Source organism: Mustela putorius, unplaced genomic scaffold, assembly GCF_011764305.1.
Source record: "Mustela putorius furo isolate JIRA1106 unplaced genomic scaffold, ASM1176430v1.1 tig00003962_pilon_pilon_pilon, whole genome shotgun sequence".
Taxonomy (NCBI): domain Eukaryota; kingdom Metazoa; phylum Chordata; class Mammalia; order Carnivora; family Mustelidae; genus Mustela; species Mustela putorius.
This window is the reverse complement of record NW_025422106.1, coordinates 9612590-9628411: the sequence shown is the minus strand read 5'-3', so window position 1 is coordinate 9628411 and position 15822 is coordinate 9612590. Positions and strand designations below refer to the sequence as shown.

At 41.2% G+C, this 15822-nt stretch overlaps 1 protein-coding gene across 1 annotated transcript in view; it reads right to left on the bottom strand.

Moving 5' to 3' along the window:
• Window positions 1-956: 956 nt before the first annotated feature.
• The window catches only part of ANKFN1 (ankyrin repeat and fibronectin type III domain containing 1), a 251754-nt gene continuing 236888 nt past the window's right edge, over window positions 957-15822 (bottom strand). Inside the window, exon 19 of the mRNA XM_004747354.3 lies at window positions 957-2424. Within this exon, the coding sequence (XP_004747411.3) occupies window positions 1619-2424 (806 nt within the window). The 3' untranslated portion in view covers window positions 957-1618. The remainder of the gene's footprint in view (window positions 2425-15822) is intronic.

Here is a 15822-nt window from a genome sequence, read left to right as displayed (position 1 = left end):
CAGGGAGCCTGCTTCCCCCTCTGTCTCTGCCTGCCTCTCTGCCTACTTGTAATCTCTCTCTCTGTCAAATAAAATAAATAAAATTAAAAAAAAAAGATTTAAAATCCTTGCAGGCATGGAAAAGGAGCCACCGTGATTCTGCTCAAGAATCTTTGTGTGTGTGTGGGGGGGCGGTCACTGAGTATAAAATCTCTTAAAAAAATAAAGATTGAGCTCTGGGCCTTAGTTTTCTAATGACCATAGGCCATGGGCCAAATCTGTACCTTTCCGCCAGGGTAATTATTTATGTTTAAATCAAATGTTTTAAAAATGGAAGGGATCGGAATAACATTGTGAACAGGGGACTTTGTATGAACTCCCATGAGGAGGAATGGTAGAACTGTGAGGACAGGGGTAGGGCCCATAAAGAGCAATATTTAACCCAAATGCCTGTGAAGCAGAAAAGGACCATTTAGAGTATCAGTAAACTGAATGAGTCTTGGCTCCAGGAAATAAGAGAAGGTTCAGGCTTTTTTTGAATATGCAGTGTGATTTCTCTTTGATTTGGGTTTCTCATTTGTGAGAAAGGCAGGTGAGAAGCATTGAGACCAAAGCATGAATTTCAGGTGTTTCAAAGTATAGCCTTGGAACCACTGATGTAGGGGTGCACAGATGTACCAGCGTAGCTGTAAGGACTCCATCAACTGCTGTGCCGTATCTGAAGGGTACTTTCTCATTCAGTGACCTTCCAACACCTAAGAATCTGAGCAGACCCACTATCATTTTCAGAGACAAAGACTCATGGACTTATTTTAGGATTGTAGAGGAAAAGCTCATCTCTCTCTTACTCCTCCTTGTTTTTAACCTAGGTTTTCACTTAATTTAGCTATGTCCCTACACCTGAATAATATAAGGCCCATATCCATGCTTCAATGGGAGATGAGTGTGTAGGAAGGGCTCCTTTGTGCCCTATTTTACCTTTGCAGAACAAAGCTAGAAGCAAAGCATCCTCTACTTTTGCATCTAGTGGCTTCCACACAACACTAAATGAAGAAAATGACTGCCTACTTAATCATATTAGTTCTGATGGATAAATTTGATTTGGTGACCAGCTGAGAACCCTGCACTTTGGAATGACTTGGTTTAGCTAACTGGGAACCTAGAACAAGTCCACCTGACCTTGTGCCCTGAAGACCTGGGCTTCTTTCCCTTACACTCTTCTAAAGGTTCGCTGTGGAAGGAAAAATAGTGCTAATCTTACTTTCATCTCTAGAACTCCTCCCCACCAATCACAAATTCATGAAAGATACCTAAACCCAAAGGTCAGATTACAGAGCCAGCTGTAGAACTGAGGGTGGTTTTTTAGGTAGCCCTGCCTCCAACAAGAGTGCCTCCCAACTGGTTGGCATGTTTGAACCCTTGTGTCTAGGGCTCCATGTTGACACAAAAGCTCTTCTATGCCCTGAACTGGGAACAAAACTGGCAACTCTCACCTCCACCCAACTCTTTCCTAAAAAAGAGGGCCTTGAACCTGTAACTTTTGGAGTTTTAACATTCAAACCATTTGAAAAGGGATGGAGACACAGTGGGAGCGGGATGGAGGGAGGGTGATGGAAAATGCGGTGGAAGGGGACCCTCCCTAAAGCATGCTGCTTAGTATTTCTGACACCTGGGATGTGGTCGGGCCCTCAGGGCTCATCTCCGGACCTGTAGGGCTGGGCAGGCCAGAGTGGCTTCCTGGGGGCGGGCTCAAGGCAGCCCAGGGCTTTGAGTCCACCATTGCCGCAGAGTAGGGCTCCACGTAAATGCGGCGTACGGCAGGCCTCGGGTCCTGGAGACTGCTCTTCCCCTCTTCAGGGAGGCTCGTGGTGTGAGCTAGAATCAGGCTCCGGGGCCCATCGGGGGCTGGTCGCAGCCGCTCGGCCTCTGCAGGATCCTCGGCCAGGCCGCAGGCCCGGGATGGGTGCTGCGTGTAAATGCCCTCGGACAGCGACAGCGACTGCGTCTCGCTGTGCATGCGCAGCCAGCGCTGATGGCGGCTGAAGCCGCCGTAGTGCTGGTGCTTGGCCGGCTTCCGCTTTCCCAGGAAGCCCAGCGCCGGCCGCGAGCCGGGCGCCATCTTGGCGTGGTTCTTGGACGCCAAGCCCGTCAGCGTCAGGCTGTGGAGGACCTCGGCGCACGAGTGGTCAGGGTCTGGCCCCAGGACCCGGCCCTGGGGGTCCTGACCCGGCCCCAGAGGACTCTTCATGTCATGCACCTGCAGGACGTCGGGAGCGCTGCCACTTAGGCCGCTTAGCGCTTGCTGGGCGATGTCGTGTGATGACAGGTACACCAGGTCCAGGTCTCGGGGGCTCAGAGCATCACTGGAGTCGTAGTCGCTGTCGGTGGGGAGGAAGACTTCTGAGCAGCCTTCTTCATCAGAACAGGGCTGTGAATCTGCAAAGCCTGAGACCCGGGTTAGAAAAGAAACTCTTAGCCTGGGCCTGCTTCATGGGGTAGGATCTGTGTGGTTGAGCCCTCTCCACCCCTGTGCCTAGAAGAGCCCTGGGCTTCCTTGAACAGTCTCTCTGCCCCTTGAAGGTAATTATTATTTTTGAACAAGGGGCCCCACGTCTTGGTTTTGCATAGGGTCCTGTAAATTATGTAGTGGGTCCTGTGCTTAACTTAAGGGAAAGGAGGGAGAGGAACTTGGACAGGTCCAACCTGGATAGTGGCAGAGGGTAATGTGTCCTTATTCCCCGTGTCCTTATTCCCATGTGCACTTTTATTATTGGCTGGGCATGTGTAGAGAGGATGAAACAGGAAAGAAAGCTGAATGCTATTCATTCATTTCCTATCCTTATTTCAGAGATAATTTTTGCATTCGAAAGAGCAGCAGGAACTTAAGAGGTTGTGGGTCGGGGTGGGGGGGGGAGAGAAGAGGTGACACTATGGGGTGGATTTCAGATCCTAGCTATCCTCCACCTACTTGTTCTGTGATCTTGGGAGAGTTACTTAAGTTCTCTGAGCTTTAGTTTTCTTATCTGTAAACTGGGGATGATAATAGAACTTCTCCCCTAGGATGATAGAACTTCTTCTCTAGGATGACTGTAAAATGGAAATTGATTAGGTTTATAAACATTTACCCCAACTGTCAGGTGTTTAAAAAGAAAAAAAAAATTAAAGCAAAAGTAAGGCCAAAGAAAAAACAAAAACAGAAGTAAGATGAGAGGCAAAAATAAGCCTCAAAGTGCATACTATAGTGACCATAAGTGAGCCAGAAGTTTAGTTCTTAGGTATTTGTCATTTAATGCACTAGTTGTTTATATCTTTTTCTTCCTTTCAGCCAGGTTGTACATTTTGGTGGGGCAAGGACTGTCTTTAAATCCTTTGAATTTCCCATGGAACTCAGCCCAAGGTAGGTACTTGGTAAATACATGCTGATTTTGAAAGCATATATTTATTTGAAAACATGAAAGTGCTCTTAAAAACAAAAATCGCTGGGGGCACCTGGGTGCCATAGTCAGTTAAGAGTTCGACTCCTGAGGTGGTGATGCTGGGTTTGTGAGATGGAGACCCGCGTCGGAGTCCATGCTCAGCACTAAGTCGGCTCCAGAGTCTCTGTCACTCTCCTGCTGCTCTCTCTCTCTCTCAAATAAATGAAATAAATTAAAAAAAAAGAAAATGAAAAATTGCTCATTTACAAATCAGGTAATCTCGATTAAAAAAAGTCTCTGTAGGATTTTTAAGTAGAATTTAGTAAACTTATGTTTAAAGTCATCTGGGAGAGAAAATTTATGAGAGCAGCCAACTTTTTTTTTCTTTTTCAAAGATACAATAGGGAGGAGCCTGATTTACCAGATACCAAAAAATAACTACATTTAAAAAAAAATATTTTTATTTATTTATTTGGTGGGGTGGGGGAGACGGAGAAAAAGAGAAAGAGAGAGAACAAGCAGGGGGAGCGGCAGAGAGAGAAGCAGGCTCTCCACTGAGCAGGGAGCCCAATGTGGGGCTCAATCCCAGGACCCTGAGACTATGACCTAAGCTGAAGGCAGATGCTTAAGCAACTGAGCCACCCACGCACCTCCAAAAAATACTAGAGATTTGGTAGCTAAAACTTTGTAGTATTGGTGTATAAATGGACAGATAGACATGTAGAACAGAAAAGTAAAGTCTACAAATAGTGGTAATTCTGTGTGATAACATGTGGTTAAGATAACATTTCAGTGTAGGGAAGTGAACAGATTATTCAGGATATAGTGTTGGGACAACTGGCTATCCCTTTAGCAAGATAATTAGAAAATCCTATGTCATGGCATATATAAAGATAAATATAATTTAGCTTAAATGTGACAGGCAAACCCTAAAAGTAACAGAAGACAGTATGTTTGTAATTTTAGGGTGGCATGGTCATTATAAGCAAGACAAAATCCTAGAAGTCAGAGAAGTGACAAATTTGACTGCATCACAGTTTAATACTTTGTAAACCACATGATACTATAAACAAAGTAAAAAAGGTAAGTGATAGATTAGAAGAAAACAGTAATATCATGTGTAACAAAAGGTTAATAGCCAGAATATACAAATATTTTCTGTAAATCCATAAGAAGACAATCCAGATGGGCAGATGAGAATCAGTTCTTCAAAGAATAATTAATACAAATGGCCAATAAACATACTAAAAATATTCAACTTTAGATAGACTATAATTACTAACTGGGTGGTAAGGGAAATGGATGTTGAAACAACAGGACATGTTTTTGCCTGTCATATTTGGTAAAAATGAAAAGAGTGATAATCTCATGTGTTGGTGATGTGTGGGGAATCAGGGACGCTCATAGAATGATGCTGGGAATATAAACTAGCACAGCTCTTCAGATAATGTTTTGGCACACTATATTAAAAATGTGCATATCATTTGTCCCAGCAAGTCCTTTTTAAGATATCTGTGTTTGAGGAATTGTCACTCTGTATACACGGTGACATTTACAAGTTGTTTACTGCAGCATGATTTATAATAGGGAAAATGAGAAAGAATCTTGTGGCTGAGACTGTGTGAAAGGAAGACTTAGAGGCACCAAAGTATTAAGAAGAGAAAAATCACTTGAGAAAAGAAAAATCGCTTACTTGCAAAATTCTGCAAGGGAGTCCAAATTCAGGACTGGCTTGCTGATTGAAAAATACAACAGGTATTTAAAGTAAAAACCCACAGGATTAAAGGTTATAGTTATATTGTTCATGGTGGAAAATCAGATGTGATTATCATAAGAATATTGCAGACTTCAGGGAAAATTTTTGTTTTGTTAAGGAGTTAGTAATTTACACAAACAGGATTAAGGTTTCTTCTATTTTAGGAAGTAGAACCAGATGTAACCCCCCCCCCTTATTTTTTTTGCTTGTTTGTTTATTTCAGGGTCAGGGCGTGAAGTGCTTCTTTCTCTTTTCCTGATTATGGAAGATGTGTGTGCTTACTCATTGGCAGGGCAATGTTTTGTTCTCTCACTGTTGGCTGCTACCCAATATTATTATCCATTTTTGGTTACAAATCTTAAGTTTTCTTTGAGACAGCAATACACTCATGTAAAAGACCACAGTTTTTCAGCTTCCCTTGCAGCTAGGTATAGCCATATAACTAAGTTCTGGCCAATTAGTTAGAACTGAAAGTACTATATGAAACTTCTGGAAGGCTGCATAAAGAGAGCTGGCTAGGCCCAAGAGGCAGACTTAGGGAAAAAAAGCCACATGTTAGAGTGTTAGAGCTGAAAAAGGGAGTGTGGAATCTGAGGACCATGGAGTCCACATTACCAACAGTGAATTGTCTGCCTCTGGGCTTCTTTCACACAAGAGAAATAAAGTGTTTCGTGTTCATGACACTCTCATTTGGGTTTTTCGTGACATGGATCCAAACATAATCCTAACTGATGCACATCTGAATGTCTTATTAGGAGGATGATTTAAAAATTTGGGCACATCTGGGGGCGCCTGGGTGGCTCAGTGGGTTAAAGCCTCTGCCTTCGGCTCAGGTCATGATCCCAGGGTCCTGGGATCGAGCCCCGCATCGGGCTCTCTGCTCGGCAGAGAGCCTGCTTCCTCCTCTCTCTCTGCCTGCCTCTCTGCCTACTTGTAATCTCTGCCTGTCAAATAAATAAATAAATAATCTTTAAAAAAAAAAATTGGGGCACATCTGTATTATGGAATATTGTCCAGCAGCTACAGAGGAGATCAACCCATCTACTGTTCCTTAAGTAATGTTTACCAAAAAAGACTCCCTTTCCTAATTTTCTGAGGTCTACCTATCTGTTCAAGGGTTCCCCCAAACATAGCCTTCTTTAAGAAACACTCCCCAACTATCCCAGAAAAAAATTGCTCACTTGTCTGCATTTCTCTAACACTTCTTGCTTCCATTATCCTTTGGCCTTTAGCCTATATAGACTTATATTATTAGTTGTCTTTTTTAATGGAAATATAACATCCTGGATTCCTGGTTAGATCAGAGCCCTCTTAGGGCAGATATATTTAATTCATCCATTCAGTCAACAATGAAGATTCTGTTTTGCTTTAGCTCCTGCTCTAACAGAAGCACTGTTCTTGATGCCCAAGTAAATACAAAATTAATAAGAAGTGACCTGTCTCCAGAGAGTTTACTGTTCTTTTTTTTTTAATTTTTTATTTTTTATAAACATATATTTTTATCCCCAGGGGTACAGGTCTGTGAATCACCAGGTTTACACACTTCACAGCACTCACCAAAGCACATACCCTCCCCAGTGTCCATAATCCCACCCCCCAAACCCCCTCCCCCAGCAACCCTCAGTTTGTTTTGTGAGATTAAGAGTCACTTATGGTTTGTCTCCCTCCCAATCCCATCTTGTTTCATTGATTCTTCTCCTACCCACTTAAGCCCCCATGTTGCATCACCACTTCCTCATATCAGAGAGATCATATGATAATTATCTTTCTCTACTTGACTTATTTCGCTAAGCATGATACACTCTAGTTCCATCCATGTTGTCGCAAATGGCAAGATTTCATTTCTTTTGATGGCTGCATAGTATTCCATTGTGTATATATACCACATCTTCTTGATCCATTCATCTGTTGATGGACATCTAGGTTCTTTCCATAGTTTGGCTATTGTGGACATTGCTGCTATAAACATTCCGGTGCAGAGAGTTTACTGTTCTAATGAAAGTATAGGGCATGTATGCATCCATGAGACTAGGAGAACATATATTTTGTAAGAGATGTTTAGCAAATATGATGTAGGTTTATAGGAAAGAGATTGCATTTCATTGGGGCGGGATTGATAAGATACTCTATCATCTTATTTATTCATCATCTCTTATTTATTATTTATTTCCTCATTTGTTCCTATTCTCTAAATTGTTTTATTTCTTCATCCACTTTCAAAAAGTGGTTTAGGCAGCTATTAATATGCAAATGATGAGAGGATTAGAAACCAGAAAGGAAGAAGAACAGTACAAATGGCTCTACTTGACTATAAAAAGGGAACAGGAAAGGAATTTGGGGGAAATCAGGCTACAAAAGTAAGATGCCAGTGATTACACTCTAAATTTAAATAATTTATCCTAGGAAAATTAAGCCTATATCCATGCAGGACTTGTGCATGAATGTTCATAGCAATTTTATTTGTCTTAGCCCCAAACCAGAAGCTACTCAAATGTCCTTCAGTGGATGAATTGTTAAACTGTGGCACATCCATACTATGGACTACTACTTACCAATAAAAATAAAGAATTCCATTTATGTAACATTCGTGAAATAATTACAGAGATGAAGAATAGTAGTAGCAGGGATAGAGATGGGGGGAATGAGTAAGGCAATAAAGGGGGAACAGAAGGAGTTTTGGGTGATGGTTACAGTTGAGTATTTTGGTTATGGTGGTGATTACCCATGGCCATACTTACGATAAAACTGCACACAGCTATCCAAGTAAGCCTAAGTGCTTGTGTGCGAGCACATGCATATACACATGCGTGGACAAGTGTCTACATAACTAGTGAGAGCTGGTTGTGGTGTTGTATGAGAGCTGTGTTTAAGTTGTTGATGTTCGAGAGGTTGGGGGAAGGGTACATGGGAATTCCTGTACATTTCCTAATTAGAGAAGCAACTTACTGCTTCTCTAATTATTTCAAAATAAGTGGTTAAAAAGAGGGAGGTTAATTTTTTAAAAGGTAGGAGAGAGCCAGAAGAGAATAGTAAATCTTAGATAAGGAGTTTGTACCTAATTTTGTACCCAGTGGGTAGCTACTGAAGAATTTTGAAGAAATAATTGACAAGTTGAGAGCTGTGATTTAGGATAATTCTGTAGCAGGTAGGATGTAAGATGAACTGGATGAGGAGGAAACATACAGAAAGGAGGCCAACCAGGAGGCTGAGGTCCAAGCTATGTTTCTTTAATTTTTTTTTCCAGGTTGTAGGGCTGTGCAAGAGCAGTGGTTATGTGGAGGGAAATAGAAATCCAGGGAAATTACTCATGCAAAGATGTTTACTAAGCACCTGTTTTATTCTAGGCAGATAGGGTATCTGCTTTTAAGCAGCTCACAGAGTGTGGATTAAGATAAATAAGTCAAAAAATACAAAAGATTAATATCAGATAGTGCAAAGTTCCATGAAGAAAATGAAACTGGGTTTCAGGTAGAGAGTGATTTGGGAGGAAGGTTCTTTTGCTAATGTAGCCAAGTCCCCGTAGAGAAGGGAGTCTGGGTGAGACCTTGAGGATCAGAAGGAATCAGCTATGTGAAAGTCTGAGAGAAGAGTCCTAGACAATTTGGAGAGGTAAGTGTAAAGGCCCCGAAACGACCAAGAGGTTTCAGGGCTCAGTGTCTGAATGGTGGTATCTGCCTTAAACTGGAAGAGTTAAGTGCAGCAGGGTTAGGCAGTAGATTTGGGCTGGGTTGGGCAGTCGAAGAGGTGGTAAATTTAATTTGGATAGATTGGCCAAGATATCCTGGAGGAGATAGAATGAGAGCCTGGGTTGCAAGGCTGAGGGAAGATGTTTGTGGGTAGAGATGAAAGAACTATTGGAAGGGAACTGTTGAAGATACAAGAATGGTAGGCTGACGGATATAACATGAAGGGGTGATCACTTGTGAGCACCAGTGCTGACACTGGTTTTTAGTGAAAAAGAGCAGAAGGGCATGAGGTGGGGAAGAAGATAGATACAGAGAGATTTTCATGCTAGAAAAAGAGAATTGGATAAAGTCTTGGGCTGAAGGACTTAACAGTCTTAAAACAAGTTTTAGACAGCACTTTTCCTCATCTTTTGTGAGAAAAATTGGGCATTGTAAGTAACAGGGTCTCAGAACTATGGGTTGTTTTGGATGATGGTAGCAATAGGTGTTGTCAACGTGATGAGGAAGAGAAGTTAACTGAAGATTTGAAATTGGGCTGGAAGTAAGATCCAAATAATTGAATTTAGTTGAGCTTCTCTGTCTGATCAGTGTTTCTGTTCAGCTGGCCACATGTATTCATTTGTGCCTATACTAGTAATAACAATACCTGACATTTTCTTAATGCTTACTGTGGGCAAGCCATTATGCTAGGTAGTGTAGGTCCTTCATCCTATTTAATGTGTATAACAATTCCCATTGTGCAGATGAGAGTATTAAGTCTTAGGCTTATTACATTTTAAAATTCATACATAGCTGATAAGTAGCTGATAGGAGCTCACATGCAGATTTGTCTCACTCCAAAGACCTCCCTACGGCTATTCACGTTAGCATTTTCATGGCTTTCCATGGAAGCTTCCTGAGGGCTGGGGCCTGGTTCATCTAATTTAGTTTGTGTGGGACCCACACAGAGTTATATTAATTAAACTCTTAATAAGCACTTCTTGATGTTGCTTCTGCTAGAGAAACATGTTAGGTTTTATGTTAGTTTCCTGTGGCTGTTATAGCAAATCACCACACACTGGGTGGCTTAAAACTACAGAAATGTATTCTCTCACAGCTCTGGAAGCCAGAAGTCTGAAATCAAGGTGTCATTAGGGCTGCACTCCCTTAGGAGGCTTTAGGAAAGAGTATTTTCTTGCCACTTCCAGCTTCTGGTGGCTGTTGGCATTGTCTGTGGTGGCATCACTCCAGTATCTGCTTCTGTCTTCACATGGACTCTCTTCTGTCTCTGATAAGGACACTTATTATTGGATTTGGGGGTCACCCTGATAATTCAGGATGATCTCATCTTAAGATCCTTAATTACGTCTGCAAATAAGGTCACATTCACAGGTTATAGGGGTTAGGACTTGGACATACCATTTTAGGGGCACCATTTAATCCTCTAGAAGTCTGATAGTAAAAATGACTGTAACTACAAGCAGCTGTTGAGGAGTCTGTGACACTTTCTTCTTCTTTCCAATCCACAGTCTGGTAGAGCAGTTTGCAGTTTGACCTCTCAGCATACAAATATTGAGCATTTATAGTTTTCAGGGGACTAAGGAGTATATGAAGGTGTTCTTCAAAGGTCTGAGCTTCTAATTTTCAATGGGGAATCATATTTTAGGACTCTCAGGAAGTACCTGTGCTGATTTCTGCAGGTACAGTTAGTTGCTTAGTTCTCTTACCTCTTCTGGCATTTTATTCATATCTCTGTTATTGCATTTATCAAGGTTTATTATAAACTCATTTACATGTTTATCTCCATTATTGAACCATGAACTCTAGAGGGCATGCACTGTATCTTGTTTATCTCTGCTCATCTAATTTGAACATGGATAGTAGGCCATAAGGACCTCCTAACAAGACTGTGACTTAATCATCACTGTGTTATTAGCCTCTTGTCCTGTTTCTCTGGTGCATACAACAAAGCTCTCAGGTATGCTGAACTGATTAAAACTAAAACAAATACTGAAATCTGGGAGTATAAAAAGAGTTGTAAGATTTGATTGCTTCTTAAAAACAATACTGAAAGCAGCCTGGAAGGAGCTAATTTACTTAATTTGCCACAGAAATTCCCGAAAATAATCACCTAAATCATTTTGCTTTATATTTGGTGATGCTTGACTTAAGAGTCAGCCTAACTGTAGCAAAAAGAACAAGTATCTTAAAATCAGATAAACCTGGGGTAATGTCCTGTCTTGCTTCTTACTGTGTATGTGATCTTGAGCAAATTACTTAGTGCCTCTGAACCTTTCATCCTCCATGGCCTATATGTAATCCATTGCCTGTCTCCAATAGGTACTATGGTGATTAAATCAGGTTGTTAGAAATACTTTTAAGTGCCACTCTTCCCTTCAATATTTAGAGAGTAACTAGAAAACATATTGCGAATATTACATATTGAAATACAAACCAGTAATCAGATAAACTTCCAAGAGTTGCTGTGAGAATGCTGTTGATAATAAAGGAGAATAATACTCTCTTGTATGGTGTCTTGTGCTGGTGATGATCTAGTTCAGTCTGTATTTCCCAGCCTTGATTTAGCAGTGAATTAGTAAATGATATACCTTCTTTACCATAGCTCCTAAGAGCAAGGAAATAGGAGATAAATTAAAAGAAGAACTAGTTACAACTGTCATACCCAAGGAGAGGAAAATGGGCTTGGGTATGGAGTGGTAAATATTATCTTGTAGGTTCATGGGCCCACAGTTGGGAAACACTGTTCTAGTGGGAATCTAAATATTTGACTTCCATGGTGGTTGTATTATTTATTATAAGACTTAGTGGAACCTATTGCTTAGAGTGGGATACCCCTCCCAGAACGAGCTGGGAAAATCTCCAGGATGCCAGCCAGGGCACTGAGGAGAGTTTCCAGGGACTTAGGCCACTGCCACTCCCTCTCTTCCTGGAAAAGAATGCAAAGTGCAGCTTCCATCCCTAGATCCAGGCCATATGCTCCATTAAGCATTTTAGGCACCTTGCCTAGTTGTTATTTTAATAAACCTGGTTGTGCTCCTCAATTTCCCTTAGAAGGCCCACTGGGCAGGCTAGCATTGGTAGAACCTTGAGTTTCCCCTCTGACTGACCCAGGAGTTGTTTGATGAAAGTTCTGCCCATAGTATTAGTGCTGGCTTAGGAAGCTTGGCTTTCTTGCCATTGTAATGGGTGTTGCAACTCCTGGTCTCTGTGGATCAGGCCAACAACAGCAGAGTAGAGTTGATGTGGATTTTGAGGGCGTTATGTGGAGATGACATTTCAGGAAAGAATAATTGATTTAAAGCTATTGCTTTTCTCTTAAAGGCAGGGGGCATGGCAGGACAGAAAGACAGAAATAATAAGCAGTATTTGCCCTAAGAAAATCTGTCTTCTCCTTTTTAATGTACCACTGTCCAAATTTGTATTTTTTATATGCTTCTCTGAATCTATTTCCAGTGTGTTTGAGTAGAATTTAAATAATTTATAAATGAAGAATTAAAATAAATCTCATCAGGTCTTGGGTAGAACCTCAGGGGTTGTTCACCTTCTGATTTCCCAAGAGAAATAACATCTTAAGAATCCTGTTGATTTTTTTGAACTGTTTATTTTATGCTATAGTGTTCTTAACATTGTCTGGGAAAAGGTTACAAGGAAGATTTACATTTGGAAGATCAGGATAATTTTCAGATGCATCTGAAGGAAACAACGCCCCCCACCCCTCTGTTGCCTCACCCATGCGTCACTAGGAGAAATAGCAGTATCGGAAAAAAAAATTGCTGCTGCCTGTGACCACTATACCCACAGAAAAGGAGTGGGAGAGAAAATACCCATGTGATGGACCAAATCGTTCCACCCCCTGCCTTGAGTTGCCTTTTCTAGGAGCCAACTTTCCCCCTTGGGTCCTTGGGAGATGCTTAATTTTAATTGACTCAGAGGAGTTCTACTTTGTGTTTGAAAACCACAAGGAAATGGGAAGAGTTCCACTCCCCCCTACCCTGTCCCCCAACACATGCAGATACACAAAGACAAAACCAAGGTACTCAACAGCCTTAAAACAGAATCTTGGGCTGGCAGTTTTGTGATAGACTGTACTTCCTCTAGCAGGCTCCTCGGAAATTAGGTGAACCCTACCCACCGAGAATGGAATTGTATTGCAAACTCTGCTCTGTGGGCAACTCACTGGGGATGTTCCTCTAAATAGGATTTTTTTCCTCCTCATAAATGGTTTCCAAATAAAAGTAGCACACTAGTGCAGAGGACAGAGTATGCAGAAGCAGATTTCATTGCTCTGAAAAGCTTTTGCTTTTGTGAGGGGATCGGACCTAAATGTTTCTCCCCAGTTTTCCTGTCACTGGGTTCCATTTTTCATTTGCTTCCCTCCACGTCTTTGTGTTTCACAGCCCATGGAATCTTGGCTTCAGAGAAATAAATGGACCCAAGAGAGAGTTATATTTTAAGGAACAGAATGATGATCGCTCACATTTTAGATTAATAATAAAATCCAAATGTAATTGGCCAGATCCTCCCAGTAGAGAGTGTTTGTAACTTGTCATCTGGCCGTTATGAGAGTTTGGCACTTCTGTGGCACAGGAGAGGCCACCCTCATACAGCCAAGGGGACCTCCTTAGGACCCTGCAGCCAAGAGAACATTAAATGCTGGGAAGGTTCTGTGAGCAGAGAGGGCAGGCAAGGGCTGTGAAGGTGGAAGGGGAATTGAAGAATCGTTTGCAGACTTATGTAGATTGTGGAACAACAGAGGGAGTATCTCTCTTGCCTTTAAGAAAAATGCCCTTACAACCCTAGACCTCTCTAGCTACTGCCCTCCCTCACTCTTCTTTTTCATAGCCAAGATTCTGAAGAATGTGTCCTTACTGGTTCCATTCCTTTACCTCCCATTTACTCCCTGATCTACTTCTGTTGGGTTTCTCTCTCCTCCCCTTCATATACCGCTATCATCCAGATTACAGATGACTTCGTTGTTGAAAAGAAAAATAATACAACAGAAGCTTTTCAGTTTTATTTAACCTCTCACCATTGTTTGACATGCTTTAATTTCTGTGACACTACTCTCTTGTTTTTTAATCTTCTTCCTCTGGTTGTTATTTCTTAGTCTAAGAAGTCCTGCTGTCCATTCCACAGGGATCTTTCAACTCTCCTCTCCTTCTCTGACTTCTCTCTCTAGGGAATCCCAAGCATTTTTGTAGCTACATCATTCATATGTCAATAATTCTTAAGTTCATATTATAAGTCCAGTCTATTTCCTGAGCTCCAAACCCCATAATCCTTTTTTGTTGGGATGCCCTAAACTAACTTACTAACCACCTAAACTAACTAACTAACCACCCAAGCTTGTTTCTCCTCTGGTGTAACCTTTTTTTGGTAAATGTCATGATATTCAGAGACATTCATGCCAGAAAACTTGGTAGCCCTCTGTTACTGGTTTCGTAATTGATATCCCAGGTTCCAGTACTATCCCACTGAGGTCTCTTCATACAACAGCCAGATTTGATTTGAAAGAATAATTCAGATCATATCAGTCCTTGCTTAGAAGTTTCCAATGGCTTTCCATCACAAGCAGAATAAAATCCAAACTACTTACCTTGGCCCTGCCTGATCTGGACCCTGCCTTCCTCTTTACACTCTTTCTCACCACTAGCCCCTTTATTGGCTCTGCTCCAATGACTTTGGCTTTCTTTTCATCCCTCACCCACTTTGGGGCCTATTGCTGTTTTATTGCCTGGAATATTCCAACTCCAGATCTTTGCATTACTGGCTCCTTTTTCTGTGGTTGATTCAAATGTAACTGTCACAGATAGGTCTCTGCTGATCATCCTAGTGAATTCAGCATTCTCCCTGCTCATCTTGATTCCTGTTTTATGTTATACATCAGGATTTTCACTATATGAAATTATCTTGTTTATGTTTTCATTGTTACTTTTTCTAGAATGTAAGCTCTATGGAAGTGGCAACTTTATCACTATATCCTGTTACCTCAAGGAGTACCTAGAACATAGCAGATAGCCAATAATTTTTTTTTTTTTTGTAATGAAAAGAGAAAAAGGCTGAACAATATCTTTGGATCCTGAGTTCAGCCAAACCGCTTATATTTCCCTTAATTACAATACAGCTGCACATTCTGCTTCCTTTGCCTATAATGCTCTCTTCTTTCCTTCATTTTTGGCTCAACTCCTGCTTACCCTTTAGTACTTTGTCATCCTCTCTGGGAAGTTCTTGTTGATCTTACGAGTTTACAGTTAGACATCCAGAAGACTCCATTAGCACCCTATACACATCCTCATCATAGCACATATGCTATTACCATGAAATTTTGTCAATGTAATTGTCTCCCCCACTAGACTAGCTTATGGCAGGGATGGTATTCATATGCCCAGCTCAGTGGGAGTCTACAAAAATATACTTGAGAAATTCTACTCAAAGAGTTCTTTAAAAAAATACTCGGTAAATCCTAGAATACTTCAGTAATTATCTCTCAAGTTTTTTCATTTGCCAAGTTTTGGTCTTTAGACATTGAGTTTTTTAAAATATAGGAGCATATGTAAACTTACTTATAGATAAGGTTCATATCCCTACTACTGTTTTTTCTTTTTTTTTTTTTTTAAGATTTTATTTTTTTATTTGAGAGAGAGAGCATGAGTGGGGGTGAAGTGGGGGGAGCAGGTGAAGGGCAGAGATAGAGGGAGAAGCAGTCTAGCAAGCAGGGAGCCTGTCACGGGGTTCCAACCCAGGGCCCCAAGATCATGACCTGAGCTAAAGGCAGACATTTAACTGACTGAGCCACCCAGATGTCCCCCCCCCACTGAAGTTTTCTATAATAAGAGTAATAACATTAAAAATGATACCTACAGTCTATTGTCCATTATATGCCATGCATCTCTTACATACACTGTCTTAACTACAAGTAACTTTTAAAGGTGTAGATATTATTAATTTTATTTTCTGTACATGGAAGCTGAGAGACTGAAATGTA